At 44.9% G+C, this 25,002-nt stretch overlaps 2 protein-coding genes across 2 annotated transcripts in view; one reads left to right on the top strand and one right to left on the bottom strand.

Annotated features, from left to right (window-relative positions):
* The first annotated feature begins 520 nt into the window (after nt 1-520).
* LOC140545570 (myosin regulatory light chain 2B, cardiac muscle isoform-like) lies at nt 521-4,923 on the top strand. Its single transcript, XM_072668404.1, has 7 exons — nt 521-538; nt 736-822; nt 1,073-1,148; nt 1,676-1,780; nt 2,453-2,531; nt 2,745-2,793; nt 4,819-4,923. Exons 1-7 carry the CDS (start codon nt 521-523, stop codon nt 4,921-4,923), a joined length of 519 nt encoding a protein of 172 aa, XP_072524505.1.
* Nucleotides 4,924-5,998: 1,075 nt separating this feature from the next.
* LOC140545834 (uncharacterized) overlaps nt 5,999-25,002 on the bottom strand; it is a 39,040-nt gene continuing 20,036 nt past the window's right edge. Inside the window, exons 4-14 of the mRNA XM_072668830.1 lie at nt 23,418-23,479; nt 22,038-22,164; nt 19,365-19,472; nt 18,905-19,048; nt 12,273-12,314; nt 12,130-12,173; nt 11,971-12,033; nt 9,993-10,028; nt 9,831-9,884; nt 9,184-9,268; nt 5,999-8,396 (exon numbers count right to left, since the gene is read on the bottom strand). Coding sequence (XP_072524931.1) covers nt 8,272-8,396; nt 9,184-9,268; nt 9,831-9,884; nt 9,993-10,028; nt 11,971-12,033; nt 12,130-12,173; nt 12,273-12,314; nt 18,905-19,048; nt 19,365-19,472; nt 22,038-22,164; nt 23,418-23,479 — 890 coding nt within the window. The 3' untranslated portion in view covers nt 5,999-8,271. The remainder of the gene's footprint in view (nt 8,397-9,183; nt 9,269-9,830; nt 9,885-9,992; nt 10,029-11,970; nt 12,034-12,129; nt 12,174-12,272; nt 12,315-18,904; nt 19,049-19,364; nt 19,473-22,037; nt 22,165-23,417; nt 23,480-25,002) is intronic.

Genomic DNA, 25,002 nt, shown 5'->3' with positions numbered 1-25,002 from the left:
TCCAGAGCATCCCATTCTTAACTCTTACGGGAACAAGGCTAGGCTTTACACTAGATATTGGAACATTGTTGTGAGGATTTGATTGCATACAGAGCATTAGGGAGGTCAGGTACTGATGTTGGATGGCTAGTTCTGGCCCTCCAGCTCAAAGGACTTCTCCATAGCCCAATACTAGGCTCATGAGCAGCAGCTTCAGAGTACCTCATGCTCTACTCTTCCGGGAAGGCTTAACACTTGGGGTTGGAACATTGCAGTGAGGATGTGATTGCATTCAGAGCATTAGTAAACTCCAGCTCATCCTTAAAGCACTGGTCCGAGCTCTAAAGCTAGCAGACACTTGGTGGCCATGGTGACATTGGGCTCATGTGCAGCTGCTCCAGAGCATCCCATTCTCTACTCTTCTGGGAAGGCTTTACACTGGATTCTGGAACATTGTTGTGAGGATTTGATAGCATTCTGAACATTGCTGACCTAAGGCTTACGTGCAGCTGCTCCAGAGCGTCCCATTCTATGCTTTTCTATGGCAATTAAACAAGCTGTGCAATTCATAGACCCCAACAGATCTATTAATATTAGGAATGCTTTTGGGAATCAGCTGAGCTACCTAACCGTCCAGAGTTCTAGTGTTCTCAGAGGTCTCCTCTCCATTCCCGCAGTAAGCCGTAGTACGTTTAAAATGTCGATGATTTGATTGCCTCTATGCTTCCAATAACGTTTCTTTCTCTATGTGTGCAGTCGCCCAAGAAGGCCAAGAAGAAGGAGTCGGGCAGCTCCAACGTGTTCACCATGTTCGAGCAGTCTCAGATTCAGGAGTTCAAGGAGGCAAGAGCCATTTGCACCATTTATCCCCACGCCTCAGCCATGTGCTGTACTCTCAAACCACACAAACCATAACTCACAGGAGCTATAACTTTAACAGCCAGCTCCTTGGCTGGACCAGACCTAGACCATAATCACTGTAATTTACAGTCTACAGGATGGATGGGCTCTTAAGACATTAGCGCAGCGCATTTCTTTGATATATAGAGAGCAGACGATGTGTCCCGAGTTAACGCGTTATGACCGCCTGCAGGCCTTCACCATCATGGACCAGAACAGAGACGGCTTCATCGACAAGAACGACCTCAGAGACACGTTCGCTGCCGTGGGTAAATGCTCTTGATTTTTCTCCCAACACTTCCAGGTTTCAGGTAGAGGAGAATAAAATGGGCCTGCCGTTTCTTTCCTCTGTTTCTGGCAGACGGGGTAAAACGCTACAACCGTTTTTGACGTAGTTAATGGGGTGCGAGCAGAATGTGCATGTGCTTTTGGCCACGTTCTTCAGGGTGACTGAAGAGGGGTTAAAATCTACACCCTTTTTAACCTCTTAAGGAGCACTTTTTTTATCATAGGTGGGGTTGGGGCAGTGGTGGCTCAGCGGCTAGAGCTCCAGGCAATTGTTGCCAGGGTTGTGGGTTCAATACCCAGGCTCAACAAGCCACCACTGTTGGGCCCTTGAGCAAGGGCAACTCTCTCTGCTCTCTGGGCACCACAGCAATGGCCAATAAAAAGTGTGGACGGTAGTGGACGTGGACGGTAACAGACCTTTCCTAGTGGACGGTAGATGGTGGGACGCTCTGTTGATGTTCAGTTAAGGATCTTGATTGTGAGTGTCGGTGTCCATCTACGCTTCTAGGCCGGCTGAACGTAGGCAACGACGAGCTGGAGGACATGCTGAAAGAAGCTCCTGGCGCCATCAACTTCACAGTGTTCCTCAGCATGTTCGGAGAGAAGCTCAAAGGTGTGCTCCAGCTACAGTCGTCATCATTTACACACTCACAGACCTGACCCCAGCTCATGGATCTAACACTGACCAGGCCAAAGTGACCAGTGCCTGAACGTTAAAACGTTGTGAGGTTACAATGTTGGATGATCACCACCCACCTCATCCCCTCAGCTCCCCAGCTCATTCCAAAAGTATTGGGTGGAGCATCATCAATTATTCCAGAGAACCCCCCAGCTAACATATCCAGGCGATGCCCCCCAGGGTCAGTGATGGGACCAGATAGGGGTTAAACATGGGCCCCATTTGGGTTATACACTGCATATGGGACCTAGATGGGACCCATGTGACATTTAGGTGGGCTGTAATGATGGGGCCCATTTGGGGAGCCCACTCAGAGCCCATGCCCATTGGAACTCACCTAGCCCACGTTCCATCCATGTGAGCCCCACATGAGGATGTTGGCTGGTGGTTCCACTGCTCAACATGCTCAATGCTGGGGGGCTTTATACCCCTCTAGCCCATGCCTGGCATCTTTTGGCAGTACGTCTCTACAGGCTGTGTGTGTGCATTTGCACAGTTAGCCCAAATTAGCTCGTCACATTTTGGTGATGTTGCTTCTTAGACACTACATCTACTGAACCTGGTGGCTTTGATCCTTGCTTAGACTGACTGTTGCTAACTTTCCAGGCACCGACCCGGAGGAGACCATACTGAACGCCTTCAAGATGTTTGACCCGGAGGGAACAGGCTTTCTAAAGGGGGATGAGTAAGTGCCAGTGGCAGTATTTTGACTCATGCTTTGTATTGTTGTGACTAGCACGTTAGCTTCTGGCTAGTGTTTTTAGCTTTGGGCTAACAGATTTGCAACGTTAGCAAATGAGCAAAGTTCCTCAGGAACAGGGATGGGAATGGGGACGGGGACGGGGACAGGGACAGTGCCGCTGGCTAACAGCTGTCTGTATTTTCTGCTAATTAACAGAATCAAATATTACCTGATGTCTCAAGCGGACAAGTTTTCTGAAGCTGAGGTGAGTGCCACACACACACACACACACACACACACACAAATAAATGCATGTCTTTGTCTCTATCTGTTTCTATCAGCCTTTCTTTCAGTCTGTCTGTCTCTGTCCCTCTCTCTGAATTTCTGTCCCTCTTGCTCTCTCCTTGTGTCTCTATGTCTCTCACCCCTTCTCTTTCAGTCTGTCTTTCTTTCTGTCTGTCTCTGTCCCTCTCTCTTTCATTCTGTCCCTCTTGCTCTCTCCTTGTCTCTCTCTTTGTGTCTCTATGTCTCTCACCCCTTCTCTTTCAGTCTGTCTTTCTTTCTGTCTGTCTCTGTCCCTCTCTCTTTCATTCTGTCCCTCTTGCTCTCTCCTTGTCTCTCTCTTTGTGTCTCTATGTCTCTCACCCCTTCTCTTTCAGTCTGTCTCTGTCCATCACTATTTTTCTCCCTGTCTGTCCCTCTCTGTTTCATTCTGTCCCTCTTGCTCTCTCCTTGTCTCTCTCATCCCTTCCCTTTCTGGGTCTTTCTGTCTGTCTAACTCTGTCTGCCTGTCTGTCTCTATCCATCTATGTCTCTCTTATTGTCTCCTTTTGTCTTTCTATCTCTCTATCTCCCTGTCTGTCTCTATCTGCCTCTCTCAGTCTCTCTCTCTCATTGTCTCTGTTTCTCTGTCTCCGTCCATCTGTCTGGCTTTCTCTCTCTCTCTCACTCCCTTACACTCCAAAACTTTTGTGTAGCAGCTATCATACAGCATGCATCAAAGCCTTGGAAATAAATGCTGATGATACACACACACACACACACACACACACACACACACACACTCACGCACAGAGGAAAACAAACAAGCCCTCTGTTCCCATGGCAGCAGTGTGCAGTAATCTGCTGGCTGGCTTCTCGTGGCAGCGTCCTGCCTGGCTGATGGCTCCTGTGATTACAATCATCCATCTTGCTGTCACACACCAAAAAACCCACCCAGAGCAGTTGGGGGGGGGAGAGAACCCACTAAGAAAAACTGTGTAGGCTCACTGTGGCTCCCATGTGTCCAGCAGATGAGCGGCCACGCTGCGTTGGCACGGCAACGTGCTCTCTGGGGGTCCACGGGGGCCGCTGGGCAGCGCTCTTGATCAACCATGGGGGTACACACAGGAGACATGTGCACATGCTGCTGATCAAACACTGTGGCACACTCGGCCCCCGCTGGGTTTATACCAACATCAGTTTCAGCTGACGGGAGCAAGAAACACACACACACACACACACACACACACACACACACACACACACACACACAAATACACTGGGGAAAGTGGTGGGAGGGAAAGGGAGAGAGAGAGAGAGAGAGACATTTAAATTAGGATGTAGGCCTTCACACCACTCTAGGGCATCCTATTCTTTGAGGCCCTCCCCATCAGGTGGTATATTGTAGAGACACACACACACACACACACACACACACACAGTGTCCAATAGAAATAACAACTTTTTACATCTATTCACTGGCCACTTTATTAGAAACACCTCTCTTATATGTCCCCTAACTGGCCATTTCAATAGAAACACCTCCATTTTACTTCTACTTACTGGCCACTTTTTTAGAAACACCTACCACAGAGGTCCACTAACTGGCCACTTTATTAGAAACACCTTCACAGTATGTCCACTTTATTAGAAACACCTACCGTAGATGTCCACTCAGTGGCCACTATTCAAAACACCTTCCTTGTATGTTCACTCACAGGCCACTTTATTGGAAACACCTACCACATAGGTCCACTTACTGGCCACTTTATTAGCAACACCTAACGCAGATGTCCCCTTACTGGCCACTTTATCAGAAACATCTTCCTTGTATGTCCACTCATTGGCCATTTTATTAGAAACACCTCTACTGTACTTCCACTCACTGGCCACTTTATAAGAAACCCTTCCTTATAGCGCCACTGTTAGGGTGAAATCATGGAGCGGGGACCTCCACCCTCTTTTCTGATGTTCCTCAGACAGTCTGATCCTCAGGGTTTCATGAGCTTTCCTTGGCTTCTCTACACAGGTCAACCAGATGTTTACTAACTTCCCTCTGGACGTCTCTGGAAACCTCGACTACAAGAACCTCTGCTACGTCATCACACATGGAGAAGACAAGGAGCAGGAGTGAGGAGCCGGGGAGAAACCTCCAACCTGTAAATAGTTTCCGTCATCAGTGTGAACCCCATCGTCATCCCATACGCTGACACTGAAAGCTGAGGCCCTTTGCACATGACGTTCAGGACTCTGAGGATGTAGAAACTCTGAGGATGGATAAAGTGGTTTTTGAAAGTGAAGCAGACTCTGGTTTCTCATTTCTGTGGTCCTGAAGCCCATGCCAATCTTTAATCGAGCTCGAGGTTGTGGTTGGTGAGCTGTCTGAGGCCTCGCCCACACGGATCCGGATATTTTCAGTTACAGAGATTTCCCTCACTTCTCGTAGTTCACAACTTACGTAGTTCACTATTTAGCGAGTAAGGAGGCATTTGAGATTCCACTGGAAACCCGCATGCGTTCTTACGTCAGCGTTTTAGAAAAACTCAATTTTCAGTGTCCGAAAAAAGCTAAATTTGTGTGTGGGCGGGGCCTAAGTGTTATGTTAAAATTATGTTAGGGTTTTCGTAAACGCTACAAAGAAAACGTTGCAGAAACATCAAGTTGAATCAATTTGAACGTTCAGGAAACCAAATGCCAGATGTTCTAACTTTTTGAGGTCTTACTAACAACAATCTGGCAACATCTGGAGCGATTAGACCAAACAATTAGCAATAAAGCGATTAGACAGCTAAGATTCAGCCAGACCGAGACTAGCTTTTACTGGTGGATGGTTTCAGATAATGGGGAAGATGGTCAAAAAGTTCCTCCCGGGGACGTCCTACCCTGTACTAGTCATAGGCCATAGGGTGACCTAACTTGGTTGTGCTGGTCAACCGGCTTGGTTCTGCAGGTGGGTCAAGCTGGTTGTGCTGTTTATCAGGGTACATAAGCTTATTTGAGCTAAACCATCAAACTCTAAAACCCTGGGCTTATCAAAAGCTAAAGACCTTGGGTCATTTTTAGCAGGGCTCGTAGATACACTGACTGTCTACTTCTACTCAGCGCCTACTCACGAGCGTTTATCGCCATCGTTAAAGAATAATAACGTTATATAAAATAAAAGATTAACAACAACCTACCGGAGTCAACCCCGTCACACCGGATCTGGAATCTTTTATTGAAATTACAAAAAGACCTGAAAGTCAACCTTCAGGTGCATTCACCCACACACACACACACACGTTAACACTTTTTATATACCAGCGCGTTAACAACCTGAAATCAGAGTGCAAACAATAGTACGTATTCAATCAACAATCAACAGCTGAATAGGAGGCACAGTAAGCTCGATACATGGCACAGGCCTGCAGCCGAGAAACCATTCCGTTACCATTACAGTTCAGAACCAAGACCCAGAATCAGGGAAACTTCCTAGCGTACTAAATTACATTAACGATTTCATTTACGACTTTTACCTTCGTATGTGTACCAACATTCAGGCACTGTAAAAAGAGTACCACTGGGAATCAACTATATATATATAAAAAAAACGTCCAGCAAAATACGTATTAACGTTAAAATCACGAACTGGATACTATCTTACATCCTGCACGATGATCACTGCTATCTTACCCCCCGCCAGCACTCTATGTTCACGCCTTCCTCCTGCGTCGTTAAACAGAAACTCTACTTACGAATGTATCTACACCGATGGGCGCGGTGGTCTCGAAATGAGGGGTGGTCAGGTCAATTTCTGGCGTATTGCTACGTATCTTGGCAATGAAAAACACAGGAGGAGCTCCACTGACTGAAAACAGCCTAGACAGATGTTCGTCAACAGTCAGACGCTCGTTCGTTGCTATCTTGGAAGTGAATTGTCAACACAGGCACGTGCAGGCCGACGCTCGTACCTCCCCTCCCCCAAGCTTTACACCACTGAAATATCAACCTGCCAAAGTCAGAATGACCGCACCCGGCTCTTAAAGGGAAAGTCGAGCGTCACGCTGATTGGTTTATTGTTGCGCGTTACGCCAACAAAAAAAAAAAAAAAAAAACACACCCATGATTCATTAAGAGACTTAATACATGCCTTTTGCAAGTTTTGAGCTGTGCAGGGTGAACTTTTCCCGTCGTTACCATAGCAAAGACACACCGACATGCCCCCTAAATCAAGCTGCGCGGTGCACGGTTGACGGCCCGCCTAAAAAGATCGCTAAAATAGAGCCCTGGTGCAGAGTTGGAGTGATGTGACCGTTATTGTGGCTCTTAAAGTATTGGCGAAACCTCAGATTGTTCCTCCAATCTGTTGGGTTGACCTAACCGCGGGGAAAACAACCCGCGGCGGCATTTTTGCTGATAAAAAAACAAACAAAAAAACGTACTCCTACCAAAACCCAGAAGGCGGTATTTTAGGGCTGGAGAGCCAAAACAATTGCTGGCTGGTGCTGCTTTTTGTGGCGGATGATCCAGATGTTTCTGGTTTGACAGCGTTTTATTTGGAGCTGCCGGGTGGGCAGGGGGCTCATTTGTTCCATCCTGTCTCGCTGCGGTTTTAACAAGCTGGGGAGCCGAGAACAGGCTGCGAGATGCTGACAGGCTAGCGGCGTGCTAAAGTTGCGCTGCCTGGCGGATACAGGTGAGACGAACTGCAGAGACTGCAAGACGAACTGACACAGTTGTAGCATCTGTTGTGCTTAGTCTGCAGCCTTCCGAACTGGCAGGTCAACTCCTGCTATTTAAACACACACACACACATACACATACACACACACATAGACAAACACATACAGTACTGAACAAAAGTTTTAGGCACTCGGGAAAACTACAATGAAGAGCTGCTCAACAGTGCAGAAAGTGGTGGTGGTGGTTCTCCATCACTGTGTTCATCATTAGAACATCTCCAAAGTTCTCCTCTCTCAGGGCTTAATGATGGTAAATCAGGTGAGCTGCTGCTGCTGCTGATGGAATTGAACACATCCTCCACGCTGTGCTGGCTGGACTGGGGGGCGTCCAGGAGAAACCTGGAGGAACCGAGCTCTGTTCTTCAGACTAGCTCACCGACAAGATCTCACTACTTTCTTTCTTCAGAATGAGAAGCTCTTGTTTCTCCTTTTTACTGGATTTATGTTCACCTGCTTTATCTGTTCTGATCTGATCTGGAGCTTCTGCAGTAGAAACCCTCTCACTGCTGAGAGACAGGGATTAGAATAATGGGGTTAGGGGCCTAATCCTCTGTGCAGTACTGTATATACCACAATAACACAATTATAATTACAACAACAATAAAAAAAGAATACACACAATGTTTCCTTGTCAAACATTGTACAGCACAACACAACCTATAAATGGAAAGTGGAGAGGGTGGTTTCTAGAAGAGCACTGTGGTCTAGGATCATTCGGGACAGGAATGAGTGACAGCTAGGCTGGAGCTTTGGTGGAAATGTCAGACACTCCTCTTCTGTTGGCCGGCACGGAGAGCGGCGGACTGGGCCCTTTTGATCTTCACCGCAGGCAGAGGAAGAGGATCTTGCAGACCTTCCAAACCAGATCCGCCCTCAGCTGGCGACTCTGTAAACAAACACAAATACGAGTAAATACATTATTCGGACAAAAGTATTGGGACACCTGCTCATTTACTGTTTCTTCTGAAACCAAGTTGATCCTGCTTTTGTTGGAGTAAATGTCTCAACTGTCCAGGGAAGAAGACCTCCCGCTAGATTTTGGAGGAGCACTGCTGCGAGGATTTGATTGCATTCACCAACACCAACTCATCTCAAAAGTACTGGATGGAGCACCAGAGTCTCACTGCTCCACAGCTCAGGCTTTATACCCCTCCGGTAACCCACGCTTGGCCTGGCATTAGGCAGCACGGTACCATTAGGTTCATGTTTATCTGCTCCAGAGAGTCCTATTCTATTGGCAGTACCTCTCTACAGGTACTAAACAAGCTGTGTGTTCAGCCTGTGTGTAAGCATTTGCACGTCTGTGTCAGCAGGTCGAATCCAGCATTCATTAGAAGGGGTGTCCACAAACATTTGGACACATAGTGTACTCCTCAAAGGGCCAAAGATCATGCTGGATTCGGCCTGCATGACACAGTACACTATGTGTCCAAATGTTTGTGGACACATAGTGTACTCCTCAAAGGTTTGCTTGATCTTTGGCCCTTTGAGGAGTACACTATGTGTCCACAAACATTTGGACACATAGTGTACTCCTCAAAGGGCCAAAAATCATGCACCCCCCACCTTTATATATAAAGTGGTCCTTCCATAAATGAACAGATGAAGACGTCCCATTTAAAGACAGACAGACAGACAGACAGACAGACAACTTAGCAAGTCGTCCACATTACCATGGATGCCAATCATGTGTTCCAGAATGAGCACTCTCTCGGCCAGAATCTTCAGAGCCTCTCTCAGCTGCTGAGTCCCTTCACCCTGCAGTCAGTTCAGTTCTGTTAAATTCAGTCCAGTCATACGTTGTGCTACAAACACAGATCAGCCCGAGGCCTATTTATGTACTACACTCCAGGCAAAAACACCCTTTTGACCTCTTTAACATTAATTCATTTATTCATCTTCTTATCCACATCTTCCAGACCAGGGTCATGGTGGGTCCAGAGCCTACCTGGAATCACTTGGCACACATAACATCAGTGGAATCCTTTTTGGTATGATTTAGCATCATTTATAAAACTTATGTAAATCTTTGGGGCCTTTTTATATTATATTATATATATATATATATGTGTGTAATTTATTTGCATATCTATAAGGCACTTGCATATAAAAAATAATACCCACGTTTTATAATAATACCCATGTTTAATATCTGTTCCAAACAATCTGCTCCAAACAATCTCGCTAGAATTTTGCATAATTTACCAAATGCTAACTGACCCACCAGCTTTCATTCATTATTAGTGCTATTCTTAGCATTTTGAATGAGAGAGTTATGCTGGTAGGTAAAGTAGGCAGTATGCTGAGGAGAGCAGCTCACCTCAGGTAGGCTCTCTCCTGGCTCTCCCTTCTGCCCCTTCGCACCCATCAGACCCTGCCAACAAACAATTAAAGGAGCACAAAAACCCACATCAGATTCTCAGACGGCGTGAAATGTGAGGTATGTGTGGATGTGGTGTCTATGGTAATAAGGTGCACCTACAGGCTGTCCTTGCTCCCCAATGAATCCTGGAGGTCCCTGAGAAGACAGATATTCAAAAAGTAAGAATCATCCAGACACTGCAGCATTACCAAGGAATTGGTGTAGTATAACTGTGGAAGTGGAAGTAGTATAACTGTTGGAATTGGGTGTAGCACAACCGTGTAAATAAGTGTAGCATAACTGTTGGAATTGGGTGTAGCATAACTTTGGAAATGGGTGTAGCATAACTGTTGGAATTGGGTGTAGCATAACTTTGGAAATGGGTGTAGCATAACAGTAGAAATGTATTTAGCGTAACCAAGGAAGTGGTTGCAACAACTGTGGAAAAAGATGTAGAGGCACAATGGGTGTAACCATAGAAATGGGTGTAGTATGACAATATAAATAGCGAATGCCTTAATTACCCTGGGGGTAACCATGAAAACGGATGTAGCGTATGTGTGAGAAAAAGTGTGGCGTAACCACGGAAATGAGTGCAGCGTAACACAGGATATAGGTGTAGCGTAACCATGGAAATGGGTATAGTGTAACTGTGGGAATGGGTGTAGCATATGCTTGGTAATGTGTGTAGCGTAACCATGGAAATAGTGTAGTGTGACAATTTCAATAGGTTTAATTCTAAATGTTGAAATAGGCGGGACCTTAAAAACCATGGGAAGTAACCATGGAGATGGATATAGCACACCTGTGTGAATGTGTGTAGTGCAACCGTGGCAGTGGGTGTAGTGTAACCATGGTATAGTAATAGTATAACTGTGGTAACAGCTCATAATCCAAAAAGCATGGCATGGTAACCATGGAAACGAGTATATTGTAACTATGGAAATGGGTGTCGTAGAAATATCTGTCGTCTGTATTATGTCTGGTGGCTCTAACTTTGAAAGAAATTGGATTTTGAGGTCTCATCTGTGCACCCTGACCCCTGCTGGTCACTGAGCAATGAGAAAGTCCCCCTGCACATAAATCACCTGTCCACTCCCCTTCCACTCCAGACCTCTCACACAGGCAGAGGCCAACTCTGTGTCAGCCTATCTTGTTTCCAGCTCTTTCAGCATGCAGGACGGCCCACCCATTCACGTTAATGCATGGTGGTCCACCTACACTGGCTGGGACAGTACAGACAGTGTCTGAGAATCAAAGCACTGCCTGATCCTCCAGCCGTTAAAGAGGAGACGACACACAGACACACAGACACGCTGGTACTGATATATTAGACCCCATTATCCCTGAATGACGACTGTCCGCCAATAGGGGACCTTAGAGGACCAAGACCTGAAATGCATACACTGAGACTGGAAAAGTAACCCCCCTCTGGGACGAGGGCCCCTAGGAGGGTGGTGTTGTCCCCTACATGTTCAAATGTTTGTGGACACTTAGCTAGTGCTGATAAAGTCGTGCAAATACACACACAGCTTGTCTAGTCCCTGTAGAGAAGCACTGCCAATAGAATAGGACTATCCAGAGCAGATAACCTATCGTGAACCTACTGGTACCATGCTGTCTAATGCCAGGCCTGAGCTAGAGGCCTATATATAGTCTATAAAGCCCCCCCAGTATTGAGCTGTGGAGTAGTAGATTTATGTTCTCCGGAGTAATGGATGGGGCGCCATCCAATACTTTTGGAACGAGTTGGGGAGTAATGACTGGGAGGGACTGGGAGGGAGGTTTGGAGGTGATCATCTGACCTTCTGACCTCACTAACTCTCAATGCAGATGTAATCAACTCCTTACAGCAATGTTCCTCCAGTCTAGCAAAGTCTAGCAGAAAGCCTTAAATACCCTTTATAACACTTCATATGAAATCTCCTAAATTCCCTTGATTTAGCAAAGAACGATAAATGAGGTGTCCCAATACTTTTGTCCATATAGTGCATTTTTTGACGGTGAGATGCTAATTGAGTAGTTTTTCTTCGCACATGCAAAACATTTGACAGGCGACTGTTCAGGACTGAGCGCCCGTACTATGATGTGACCTCACCCTGTCACCTGGGTCTCCTTTAGGCCCCTGAGCTCCAGCTTTGCCCGGGAGGCCATTGATGCCCTGAAACACACAGAAAGAGCCAATTAAATGTCCTGGATCCATTTGACAGTAATACTACGTCAAAAGCAAGTGTGCCTAGTGTGAGCTCGTACTTACATCTAGTCCAGGTACACCCGGGAGTCCAGGAGGCCCTTGGGGACCTTTAAAGTCAAGGAGAAATATAATATAATATATATAATATATAATAGATAATACTGCAGTATGAAAATGTGAATGTGTGTGTAGTATTAAAGTCATACCAGAAGGACCAGGCAGCCCTGGAGGTCCTGCAGGTGCCTCGTCTGCTCAAGCACAACACAGGTACAGTTAGTAACAGTCCTGACAGCTCGGCTTAAACCTTATATAACAAAATCAATGGTGAAGACAGAACCAGGTGTGTTTTCCACAGGTGTGTAATGGTGCTTGTTTCCCCACTGGGTGATGCAGTACAGATCAGAGTGTTGAAAGACTATGGTGGATACCCTTGTGTCTTCTTTTGACTGGTCCTGTATAGTGAACAATGTGTCATCAGCATACTGATGAACGGAAATGCTGTATTTATTGATTACTCTGGCCAAGGAGAGAGTAGACAAGCATGGAAGACGAGCGTCCAGGCTTTTTTCCCCTGGGTGTCCGAACAGCAGAGTCCAACGCTCGCTGTCTTTAAACCCAGACTGAAGACCCTCTTCTTCTGAGAGTACTATGGTCTCCATATTGACTTGTGTTTAGTAGTGTTAGATTAGAGGATTTTTAGTCTATTCAAACTATATGAGGCTATCCTTCTGGATGAGAGCATATAGAGAGCATATAGAGACTGAATAGTGTTGGTCCCAAGATTGAACCTTGAGGCACCCCACAGGACAAATTGCAGCGCTTAGAGGAAGAATTCCCAATTCCGACATAAATTTCATAGCCGTTGTTGTGTGACGTTGCTAGTCATTATCATTAAGAAAAATGCTTTCAAGGGGACTGTTGTGTGATGGAAAACCAGCTCTGGGTCTGGACTCTACTGCGTCATGTCGCACTGCCCAGTGGACAAGTACTTATCCAAACTGGAAGGATCCAGTTATTCTCTGTTACACCCCTTCCTTATCCAGTACATGACACCACTGCCCCTTTCTCTCCCAGAACCCATTAACCCAGTCGATGGGAGATGTCAATGCAGACAAAGCCAACGATTGAGTCCCAACCCCAACGACCTGCCAAGGAATCTGCCTTATCACGCAAGAGGGATACAGTCGGACCCTTTCAGCCACAGTGCTGGAACTCCATTTAGCCATGATGAGTAGGAGACTAGGACAGGAACAGCTGTCCAAAATGGGCCTGAGCCACTCTCTGCGTCTCTCTCTCGCTCTGTCTCTCTCTGTCTTTCAGGCTTGGCTGGAAGAAGGCCCACATGCTCCAACATGGCTGTCAACAACTCCCAGTCACATGAACGAGTTTGCTGGGGAGATGATATGTGGTCTCGTTAACGCCCCTTCTCCACATGAGTGCACCGTTAGCAAGGAACTTACAATCAAAGCATGAATTACACTGTATTAGACTGTAGGGGGAGCCCAGGAGCAAGAAATACCAATTTTGCATAATGCTGCTTTAACCCCCTAAACCATAGGTTTATTATTCAGCTAGAAATAGTTGTAAATGATCTGGTAACTGTCTTGGAGTCCCACAAGGTTCTATTTTGGGGCCTATAAAATTGACGTTAATTGTGTCACTGATGTAGTTATGAGAGTGATGGGCAAGTTTAGGCTTACATACAGGTTCTAAGGGGCTAAAAGACAGCTTTTCCTTCAAGTAGAGTACTTTATTAATGAATGGAAGCATTAAGATTAATACAAGGCTAAATTAATATGCGGACAGCAAATCCAAACATAATAAACAGGGAAAAATTAGGAAATGCATTTCCCAAAACTTTCCACATCTTTAAAAAAAGAGGCCTGCAACAGCATCTCCCGTTCACTTCGTCTGTCGACGGCCTAGCTTGCGGCCCGATGTCGTAGAGTGGTCATATGCTGTAGAGTCATCATCTATCTATATATACACACACACACACACACACACACACAATATAACGAGTCCCCAGACCTTCTAAGGCGATGCGAGAATGAAAGGGCGCAAGAGAATTCACATGCAATCGCGTTCACACAGGCACACCTCCCGGAAACCTCTGGAGACTGGGCACAGCAGGGGGTCTCAGGGTATTGTCTGGGGTCTACTCCAACCCTCAGCCGGTGCATCAGCACTCTCTTCGTTCTGCCTGAGGGGAGACGAAGCCACGCACACCTCCTCCTCCTCCTCCTCTTCCATCTCATCCTCCTCTTGCTCTGTGAAGCTGTGGAAGGAGCCCGGCCGGCCTGGCAGCGTCCCTCTGGAACCAATTTCTGGAGCTGCTGCGCTCCGCCTCTCCAGCCCCCCCCCCCTCCCCCAAGGGGGGCCCAGCGTCTCGCCCTCGCCTTTCACACAGCGGCTGCTCTTTGGCACGGAGGTTCCGAAAGCAGACTGCGGCGCTGACAGCTTACAAATTAGAGCTGATTTACAGCCAGCTGACGGGAGTCTGCGCCCAGGCCAGCAATGAGCCAGGGGCCTAATCAAAAGCAGCTCCGCTCCGGGCCGGCCCAAGCGTGGGCCTCTGCCGCCCCCTGCTGGCTGTTTGGAGCCATGTTTTGTGCAGCTCTATGCCGAATGATGCTTCGGTTATGAAGAAGACGTTCTTAGACTGGGCTTTTTAACACAGATTGGATTACAGAGGATTAAAAGACATGGCGAACGGGGTTTCTTCATTGAAAATATTCTGTAGTAGGAAAATGGGATCTGTCTGAATCTGGAATCTGAATGCCAGCAATTAAGTCCTTACACATTACAGTAGGAATAAACAGAGAAAAAACAACACAGTCCGGTACTTTCCACATCTTAAGAGGCCTTGGAGGGCTTCCAAGCATTGACTGGCTGCTTAAGGCCCTGTAACAGAACCTCAATCCTAGTCTTGCTGTATAATCCACCCAAAACCGATGACCAGTCAGTCTCCTTCAGGATGTTCTTACAGGACCTTCTGAAAAAAAAAAAAGGCCCTGAAGAAGAAATATATCCCCACAACATCCCCACAGTACCACCACCATGTTTGACAGTTGGTATGATGCGCTTATTGTTGAAAGTGGTTTTGGTAAGCCTTGCAGCTCCTCCACGGATAACATTTCTGCCAAGTTCCTTTTGAGTGAGCAATTGTCTAGTAGGGAAACACTGGAGCAGTCTGGATGCCAGCCGTCATGTCCTTTAGAGGGGATGTTTAAGAGCTGTCAAAGAGTACTGTTCCATATTTGCTAAAATATAAGATATGATTTAACATAAGGAAACACAAAACAGTTACACACCCAACCATAATAGAATCTGCCCCATAAACTTAACCGGCTGTGCCTCTTTCTAATGGTGGAATCTGACCTAACCTGAGGCCAGAGAGACCTACACTTCCTTAGATACTGGTCTGATTTCTTTTGTGACTGCATGGACGAGTCTAGGCTGTGCTCTTTGAGGAATTCTGGTCAGGCGGCTAGTTCTAGGTATGTTCCATGTTTTCTTCATTTGGAGATAATGGCTCCCACCGAGTCCCAGAGCCTTAGAAATGGCTCTGTAACCCTTTCCAGATATATTTAACAACTTTCTCTCTAATCCCTTCTGGAATTTTCTTTTGATTTTCTGTTTAGGTTCAGCAGGGCTGGCAGTAATCAACCCTGCCTTTGTCTGCTAACTACATTAAGTTAATCTGCTGATTGGGTAACTAAAGGGGGCGATTAGGGCCAGCTGCTGTTGGTTGGTCTTTGTTTAACATTAAATTTCAAGTCGGAAACATCTTAAATAATTAAGTGTGGCAAAAATAGACGGGATCAGGAGCGGCGAATACCGTACTGAGTACTGAGGCCACAGGACATTAGGACAATATTTACTACAGATCTGCACAGAGAAGCTAAACTGAAGCTACTGTATGTATCATAAACAGTATCTGTCTATTAGAAAGACCCTAACGATATGATGCATATCACGATACAGGTATTGTGCATTCAATTTTTTGGTAAATATGCATATATTTAAATATACAATTGGAAGGAAAAAAATACTAATAATTAACCCACCCATTCGTAACTCCTCTTAGCACTACCAACGCTCCCAATACCAGCAGGCTAAGTCAGCCACGGCCTCTTTTCGAACTGCCGCTGATGCGACATTGCTGGGCAGCCGACACAATCTGAGGAAAACGGCGGGTCCCCAGCTCCAGCGCACCAGCTAACAGAAGCCTGTGCCGGCTAACATCACATTGATGAGGGGAAAGAGCGCCATCCACCTCCCCAGAAAGAGGAGAGCACGGCTAATTGTGCTCTCTCAGACTCCGGCTGCTGATGGCAAAGAGGCATGGCTTGGGATTCGAACTCACGACCCCCTGGCCATAATGGAGGTGGCATGATCCATTTGTAGTCCACACACCATCAAGTGCATAAACTCTGAGCAGCGGGATCTGAAGATCTGAAGAGTACAACACTGCTCTCTAGTGGTCGGGGTTTAAACACAACACTAAATGAACAACTGTCTGGCGCCAATCTTTACATTTAACCTATTTATTAATAATCAATACTGTGTTTTTGAGAACTGATACAGTATTGCGGAGCATAATATCACAATACTTCGACATTTTGACACTTCCTTACACCCCTAGTCACCTCTCTGACAATTCCTTTTGGGCATCTCTGGGATTTAAGTGTTTCTCGCGCACTCTAGGGCAATACTATTGGCTTCATTCAGGCCACAAGTAAATGCTTCCTTGATTTCTTTCCCACAGGATATTACTGGATATTTATAAAACACGCAAAATGCACACTGCTACTAATCATGTCAGTATAATTATGTAGTTAGAATAATTATTTAATTTATTATAAATTTAGAAGAAAACAAATAACACTCATCAGAGGTCAGCGTGTCCCATAATTGCTTTTCCATGTAAAAAAAAAAAAGGAATGTTGTGGAAGTCCTTCAAGTGGGGTCATAATAGAGCACCCTGGGTGACGTGAGGAAATTACAGCCTAGCGTAGGAAACAAACCAGTGAAAAAACAACACCTGGCCTCATTGCCCTTTTAATAGAGCACAGAACGTGAGAAAACAAGGTACACAGAGTTTCCTGAAGACCAGACATAAGGACAGATGTCAAGGCCCTGAAATATATGCACCTTAAAGCAGCTGAGCGCATTAGTTAGAAGGGGTGTCCACAAACATTGGGACATGTAGTGTTAATTTGTGTAGTGATCAAAGGTGCTATGTGCTCCTTTGTTTGTTTTGTTTTTCTGCTCTGCTTGCAGTTGTGTTGTGCCATCTGTAGCCCCGCCCCCACATTATTAATTCCAGATGTTTCTTGTTAAGGTTCGGTGTATTTATCCCCCTTTTCTGTTGTTTTTGTGTTTAGCTTTGTTGCTTTTTTCAATGTTACTTTGTTCTCCTAGTTTCATGACTTCATATTCAGTGATTTCATGTTTCTTCTCACAGAACCTCAGAAATTTTGTTTTATACATTCATTTCAAAATGTTTCCCCTATTCTCCCAATTTGGCCAACTAACTCACTCCCCCTAGCTCCCCCCAAGCGCTAGCAATGCTCCAGACCCTAGGAAGGTAAGGGCTTAACACACGTCTGCACCGATACATCCGAAAGCAGCCACCGGCTCTTTTCCAACTGCTGCCGATGCAGCATTGCCAATTGTGCTCTATTGGACTTCTGCCGCTGATGGCAAAGCGGCCTGGCTCAAGATTCAAACTCGAGACCCCCGGGCCATTGCGGTGGTGCATTAGACAAGGGAGCGCTGAACCACTGGGATATTTGAACACTGCTGTGTGGATTTGATTGCATTCAGCCCTGAGAACATTAGCAAGGTCACTAGCATGTTGGAGGATTAGCCTAGTTCACTCCAACTCATCCCAAAGGCATCAGATGGAGCCCCATCACTTCGGGGGAATGCAGTTCCCCTGCTCCACGACCCAATACTAAGGGACTTTATGCTTCTCTACCCGACACTTCGACTAGTTCTGGCCATGATGACCGTAGGCTGCTCCAGAGTGTCCTGTTCCTCAGTGTTTTTTTTTATAGCTTTGAACATACAGTGTACATTCTTAAGAAATGACTGTTCGTCCATCGATTGGTGGCCAGAAACACTGACTTACTTTAGAGTAGCCTGGAATGCAGGCTAATCTCCAGAAGACTAGGGAATTGCTGTCGTCAGACATTTACAGGACTTCTGGAGCTATAGATCTAAAGCTGTAGGTGCAAGCCTTCATCTGCCAGAGAGCAAGGTTTCCATGCGGCGTTCTAAAAAGCTCAATTCATTGTGGAACACAGAAGACTGCTCTAATGTAATACAATGGCAGAAAGGTATTCCTCTAAATATGGAAATGGTAATTACTGTAGCATAGGTCGAAGGCATGGAGAAACTCTAGCTAAAGCAATGCAGTTGTTCTTGGCCATCATGTTCAACAAGCTAAATTGTGTGCATCGATCCTTAACAACATCTGTAAGAAATTGCGTACGCATCCATGAGGGCGTACATGAAGTAAGGAACCTGTTGCTGAGTTCCATAATGAGTGAACCCAGTTGTCTAGAACATCACAGCATCTCAGATTCTTATGCTTGCCCATTTTTCCAGCTTCCTGCACTTCCATCACCTTCAAGAACTGACTGTTCACTTGCTGCCTAATATATCCACGCCTTGAGAGGAGCCACTGGAACCAGATAATCAATGTTATTCACATCAACTATCAGTGGTTTTAATGTTGTGGCTGACGTTTGAGTAGAACCAATGAACCCAGTCACTCAAACTTGAATATGAACACTGAACATCACTTCCCATCCAATGTCCCACTCACCAGTTTCGTCCTGACTGATAACCTGAAATACATCTCCTCTTAGTGGGATGGAGTTGGGCAGGCCAGGTTGTCCTGGAGGCCCTGGGGGTCCTGGAAGCCCTGGAAGACCAATTTCACCTGGAAAGCCGGTCTCCCCCTTCGGGCCTGCGAGTGAAGAAGATTTACTACAACACTGAACATTTAAATCATTTTTAAATACATGATATTGACAAAAGTATTTGGACATACCTTTTAAACACTGAATTGTCATTATTCAAACCACTAAAAGATAGAAGCTAGACAGTCTGTTCTTTCTGGCAGTTCAATTCTCAGAAGTGACACTGTACAGTGTCCCACCTTCCTAATATTGTGTAGGTCCCCTTTGTGCCACCTTAGAAAGCTGATCAGAAGAACAAGCCATCCTTGTTCAAACACACATATGTGTTAATCAGAGTAAAAGGATTTGGATAATGATTATTACCTGAGGGTCCTGGTCGTCCAGGAGCACCCTTCTCTCCTGCAGCTCCGGGAGGGCCTGATGAGCCAGGGATTCCAGGAGGTCCAACAGGCCCTGGGGGACCCCTTGTACCTGTAGACAATTGTACACAAAATTGAATACACATGGTTGTCTTGAGCATGCATTTAGATGACCATTGACCATTTGAGCTCTCAGATACATTTCACCAAGGTTTTAGACCTCAGTTAGCTTGCTAGGCCTATGGCTTGTTCTGAGCCATCGTTAGGAAAGACCAGGTGATGCAGATTTCTCCTTACACCTCAAACCACAACATTCAGCAGCCATGGGTTCTTGTAGCAGCTGCAGAGCGCTCTGAAAATAGGTACTACAGGCTGATAAAACATGATTAATTTAAGAATTAATATGCAAAGAACACCTTTCCAACTGTTAAGCATGGGGTGGATTGATCATGCATTGGGCTTGTGTGGCAGCCGGTGACATTGGGCAACACCCTCAAAGTAGAACTGAAAGACTCTTAGCTGCTAGAGTTTACAAGTGTTAATGGTCAAATCTTGTGTTCTTGTTATTATTAAAAACACAATGTAAAAACCAAACACTCTGAAATTTAGCATCACTTCAGTCTGTCTGTATCTGCTGGAACTTCAAAGGCAGAGAATTTGCTGCCAGGCGCTGAGATAAATTCGCATGTTGGACCTGCTGGATACTGTTATGGTGGAACATCAAAATATTCTCATAGAGTGAAATCCTATCCAGCATCTACTTCATCCTCATAGACTCTGGGTCTTTAGTATTATCATATGGAACAGCTATTATATTGCCTCATCGCGGGAGTTTACCTCGAATCTATTAAGCAGATTCGACATAGTTAAGCCAGGTCCCCGCATGGGTTGCCAGATTAAACACTTGACAGGCCATTAAAGATGTAAATATGCAATATGATGAAGAAGGGTTTCGAAGGATAACAAGCTTTTATTGGAAATTAAATTTCATCTCGAAAAAAGAATAAAGATCTGTGGAAAATAAAGGGCAGGGGGAAGGAAAGAATAGCTGTAAACACTGAATTTATGATATTTGAAGCCAGATTTACAAAATTGTGTTAAAGAAACTCATATTAGATGTACTTGTTTCCTAAAGAATGTAAAAATGTAATCTTCAAAAAAAATTGTTCTTCTCTTTATAAATCCCCAAAGCAATCAGTATTCTTAAATAATAATAATAAAAAAGTGTATATATATATATATATATATATATATATATATATATATATATATATATATATATATATATATATTTGATAAGTTAAGAGTGGGCTCGGAGTTGGTCTAGTGGACTAATCTGCTGACTCTGCTTTAAGAGCTGCATTTATGCAATTAATCAACTTATTTCTTAAAAACATGATATTCATTATGTTGTACCTCAGGGCTTTGTGCTAGGTCCCCTGCAATTTGTAGATTTTTGATTTTACTTTTGCCTACTATCTACGTTTTTTTTTTTTTTTTCATATTTGAATTTGTTCTTTGATGCATAGGAGTGAAACATTTTTTTTACAAGCTTGTTGTTTTATTCCACAAGATGTCATTTTACAGTGATATTTTTCCTTAGACAAGCCGTAGTCAAGGTTAGCTCAACTAGCAAAGTCTGGAGGTGATGATCTGCTCTCCAATATCAAGAACACTATATTCTCCTATATGTTCCTAACCTTATGATAACCTCACACCAGACTGTAGGGGTTAAAGTTAAGAGAGTGGGCTCGGAGTTGGTCTAGTGGACTAAGGCACTGCCATTATGACACAAGAACTGCTGGTTCGAATCCTGGGTCACGTTGCCTACCATCAGCAGCCAGAGTCTGATAGAGCACAATAGACTTTGCTCTCTCTGGGTGGGTAGCTGGCTCTTTCTCCCCCATATCACTTCGGTGTGATGCTGGCCAGCACAGGCGTCTGCTAGTCGATGCATCAGAGCTGAGTACCCGGTGTTTCCTCCTGAGCGAGTCGGTTGTGGCTAATTGTATATGTGTCAGTCCTCACCCTCCCATTATCTGGAGCATTAGATGTGATGGGGAGAGTACTAGTGTGTGGGTTGGGTAATTGGCTAGTTGGGTAATTAGGGAGGAAAAGTGGTTCAACTTAAAGAATCCTTAGAAGGACCATGATTTTTTAAGAGTGTGTTTCAGTTTATTGTTACCTTACCTTAAGCACCACTTTCAGTTGAAAGAACTGAACCCAATTTCCAAATGTACATCATTTCCCACCTGAAATATAGCTCTATACAGCAGAGAAAAGGTAAAAATATGGAACGTTTGCTTGGAAGTGTCATGGAAAAGTAGTTATCTCGCTTCCTACCACTGCACCCGGATAGCTGGAACTGCACTCCTAACCTGGCCGGCCTAGAACCGCACACAGTGGAGTTTTTGCTTTTATTCTATCAAAAGCCAAGTGAAGACTTTTGGCTGCTAAAGAAATATGAATATATTTTATTAATGTCTCCAGGCAACAGCATTTCAGAGACTCAGCTTATCATTACTCCTCCGCTTCTGTGGCAATTTACTTTCTCCTCGGATGTGGCCACAAATCTCAGGGAGCTCACATCCCGAGGTGAAACGCTGCTCGGTGTTAGAAAAATGGGCTTGATCCTTAATGAGAAATGATGACAGGTGATAAGTTTCAATTGTCTTACCTGGTTGCCAGAAGGGCGGGGGTCCAATAGGGGTGGGGTTTGGAGCATCCACCTCGTTGTCCGTTGATCCCTCTGGTAAATTATTAATGGGTGGGAGTCGAGGTCTGGCCACTTCTAACAGCTTGATCTAGACAACAACACAAACACACCCAAACTTCGCTGATTCTGATCTGTGATACGGCCCTTAAATGCAATACTGATGTTTCAGATCTTGTTCTTCTTGATTTAAAGCAACATTATGTGGCATTTTTACTTTAAAAAATAGCCGCTTCAGAATCATTGTGATGCTCCATTGACTGTAACAGGAAGAGTAGCTAGCCTCTTTATTACTGCTACTCTAGGTTTTGTATGCAGCTAGCTGCGCTATGTAACTTTGGTGAAGCGGGCAGGATAGCCCTGTGTAACTCTGTAATATTACTCTACCGCCTCAGTCCACATGCTTCTTTCCCTTTCAGCAACGGTTGTATATCTCTCAGCTTGTCAAGAAATGCATGTGGAAAGTGTGTCCTTTAGCACAAAGCACAAATGACAGTTTCTAACTGCTGCGGGAACCCAGGAGCTTAGAAGAATACCAAGCCTTACATGAATCTGCTTTAAGAGCTGCATTTATGCAATTAAAAAAGACATGATATTTATTATGGTGTACCTCAGGGCTTTGTGCTAGGTCCTCGGCAATTTGTAGATTTCTGGTTTTACTTTTGCCTACTATCCAAGTTTGAGTTTATTTTCTATTTCAATATTCACTTTTGATTCATTAGAGGTGCCAGAATGCATTTATTATTTGTAATATTTGAATTTGTTATTTGATGCATAAACAGTGATTATGCGACTTTGGCTAGGAGTGAAATACAATTTGTTTTACAAGCTTGTTGTTCTATTCCACAAGATGTAAAAGTCATTTTACAGTGTGATATTTTTCCTTAGACAAGCCGTGGTCAAGGTAAGCTCAAGCCTGGTTCCCAGCAACCCGTATTCCCATAACTAGCAAAGTCTGGAGGTGATGAGCTGCTCTCCAATATCAAGAACACCATATTCTCCTAATTGCCATCACATTTACCGTTTCAACAGCTTTGAGTAGTTTGATTATGTTAGCGGGTGGGCTTTATGTAAATTATGGGGGTAATTATTATATATATATCAACAGTCAAGACTGTTGGGGTTTTTGAAATTGACCCGTTTTCCAGCCCTGTGTCCAGTCCTGAGGTATGCCAGTTCCATTTACTGTTATTTAACCGTGCCAAAGAAAATTCAATATGACATTCTTAGGCCCTTTTAGGACTATTTAAAATTTTATATGCAGCGTCTATTTTTCTGTAACACTCATGCCTCATAAAGTGCTGTACATCAAAAAGTGGCATCATGAAAAGGCCCTGTTCTTACCTTAGACTCAATGGTGTTCAGACGACTGCTCAAGTCAGTGTATCCGGTGCAGTTCATGCATTCTACAGAAGAGAGAGAGAAAGAGGGAGGGCGAGAGAGGTTTTTTTAATGACTCAAAACACTGAAATGATCCTCGAAGGAATTTCGCCAAATAGATTCCCACAGAGGAACGATTAGCATAGCATGCCTGTGATGATGATCCGTGCATGGCTTCATCACAACTCTAGAGAATAAGTGTTCTTCTGTCTTGAAGAATAAATACCAGTTAGCTATTTGGTAAGCCACAGATATACAGCTAGCCACCATGTAGTACCCGCTAACTCACACAAGCAGGCCCATACATACACACACACAAGCTGGATGGGCCAGAGTGTTCTGAGGAATGTTCTCCGGCAGCGGTGAGTGAAAGCCGACCACGGTGCCAGCAGATGAATGACTTATTCGGGTCCCCTGAGCTAACATTGTACTGAAACAACAAATTACAGCTCGTTATTGTATTATTCCAGCACTAAATCAGCCCACTCGTCAGGAGCTCGTGGTCTGACACGCCTACAGATGTGGACAGGCTCTCTCTCCTCCTTCACTTCCTCCTCTGCCACTGCCTTTATTTACTGCTCCATCCCTAAGCGTACTTTCCTAGTGCTTGTTTTCCGTCTGTCTGTCTTCTTCTTGTGGACCTAGACTGCGGCAACACACACATTGCTCGCAGTGCCAACCTCGCCATCACAAACCCCATGTGTTCTTCATCCCTCAGGCCAATTTCTGGCGAGCTGGCATTGGGTAGATGCCAAGGTTCCAGCCAGAACTGACCAGGTCACTTACATAAGCTAGGCCTATAATAAACAGTTTTATTAAATGCACTAAAAATAATAAAATCAATGTTCATGTATATAAATATTATATCATCACTTTCATTACTGCTGTTTACTGTCCAGATTATAACTATTTATAAGTAGAAGTGTGAGATTTGGGTTAAAGTCTAAAGGGTCATTTGAGTAATAACCATTTACATAAAAAAAGAAGTGCATTTGATATTATATGTAATGGAGTGTAACAATTTTTAACATTCACATATCTTGCATCTTAAAAATGGGTTTAATGGTACCAAAAATGGTTCATCTATGGTATCATGGCTCAAAGAATCCTTTGTGGCACCTTCATTTGTAAGTGTGTGCCTTAAAAACCCATATGTTCATCATGGCGTACCTCAGGGCTCTGTGGCAGGCCCCCTTTAGTTGTGTATGTTACTCTTGGGTGGGCTTTTAAATGGATGTAAATAGGTTAGTAAACTACTCCCCATCAGCAGCCTGGGCCCAGAGAGAGAGAGCACAATTGACCTTGCTCTCTCTATTTGGGTGGGTGGATGGCGCTCTTTCCCCAACATCACTCCAGTGTAATGCTGGCCAGCACTGGCGTCTGCTGGGCGTTGAGTCAGAGCTGAGTACACAAAGCTCTCCTCCGATTGTGTTGGTTGCCCGGTTGCGATGCATCGGCTGAAGTTTCGGAAAGAGAGCCGCCGGCGTCGTAGGAGGATTGTTGTAGGAGGATTGTGTCGGCCGTCACCCTTATAGTGTCGGGAGCTTTG

This window comes from Salminus brasiliensis, chromosome 23, assembly GCF_030463535.1.
Source record: "Salminus brasiliensis chromosome 23, fSalBra1.hap2, whole genome shotgun sequence".
In the NCBI taxonomy this organism is placed as follows: Eukaryota; Metazoa; Chordata; class Actinopteri; order Characiformes; family Bryconidae; genus Salminus; species Salminus brasiliensis.
Note: the sequence above shows the minus strand (reverse complement) of the source record. Positions and strands in the feature narration are given on the sequence as shown.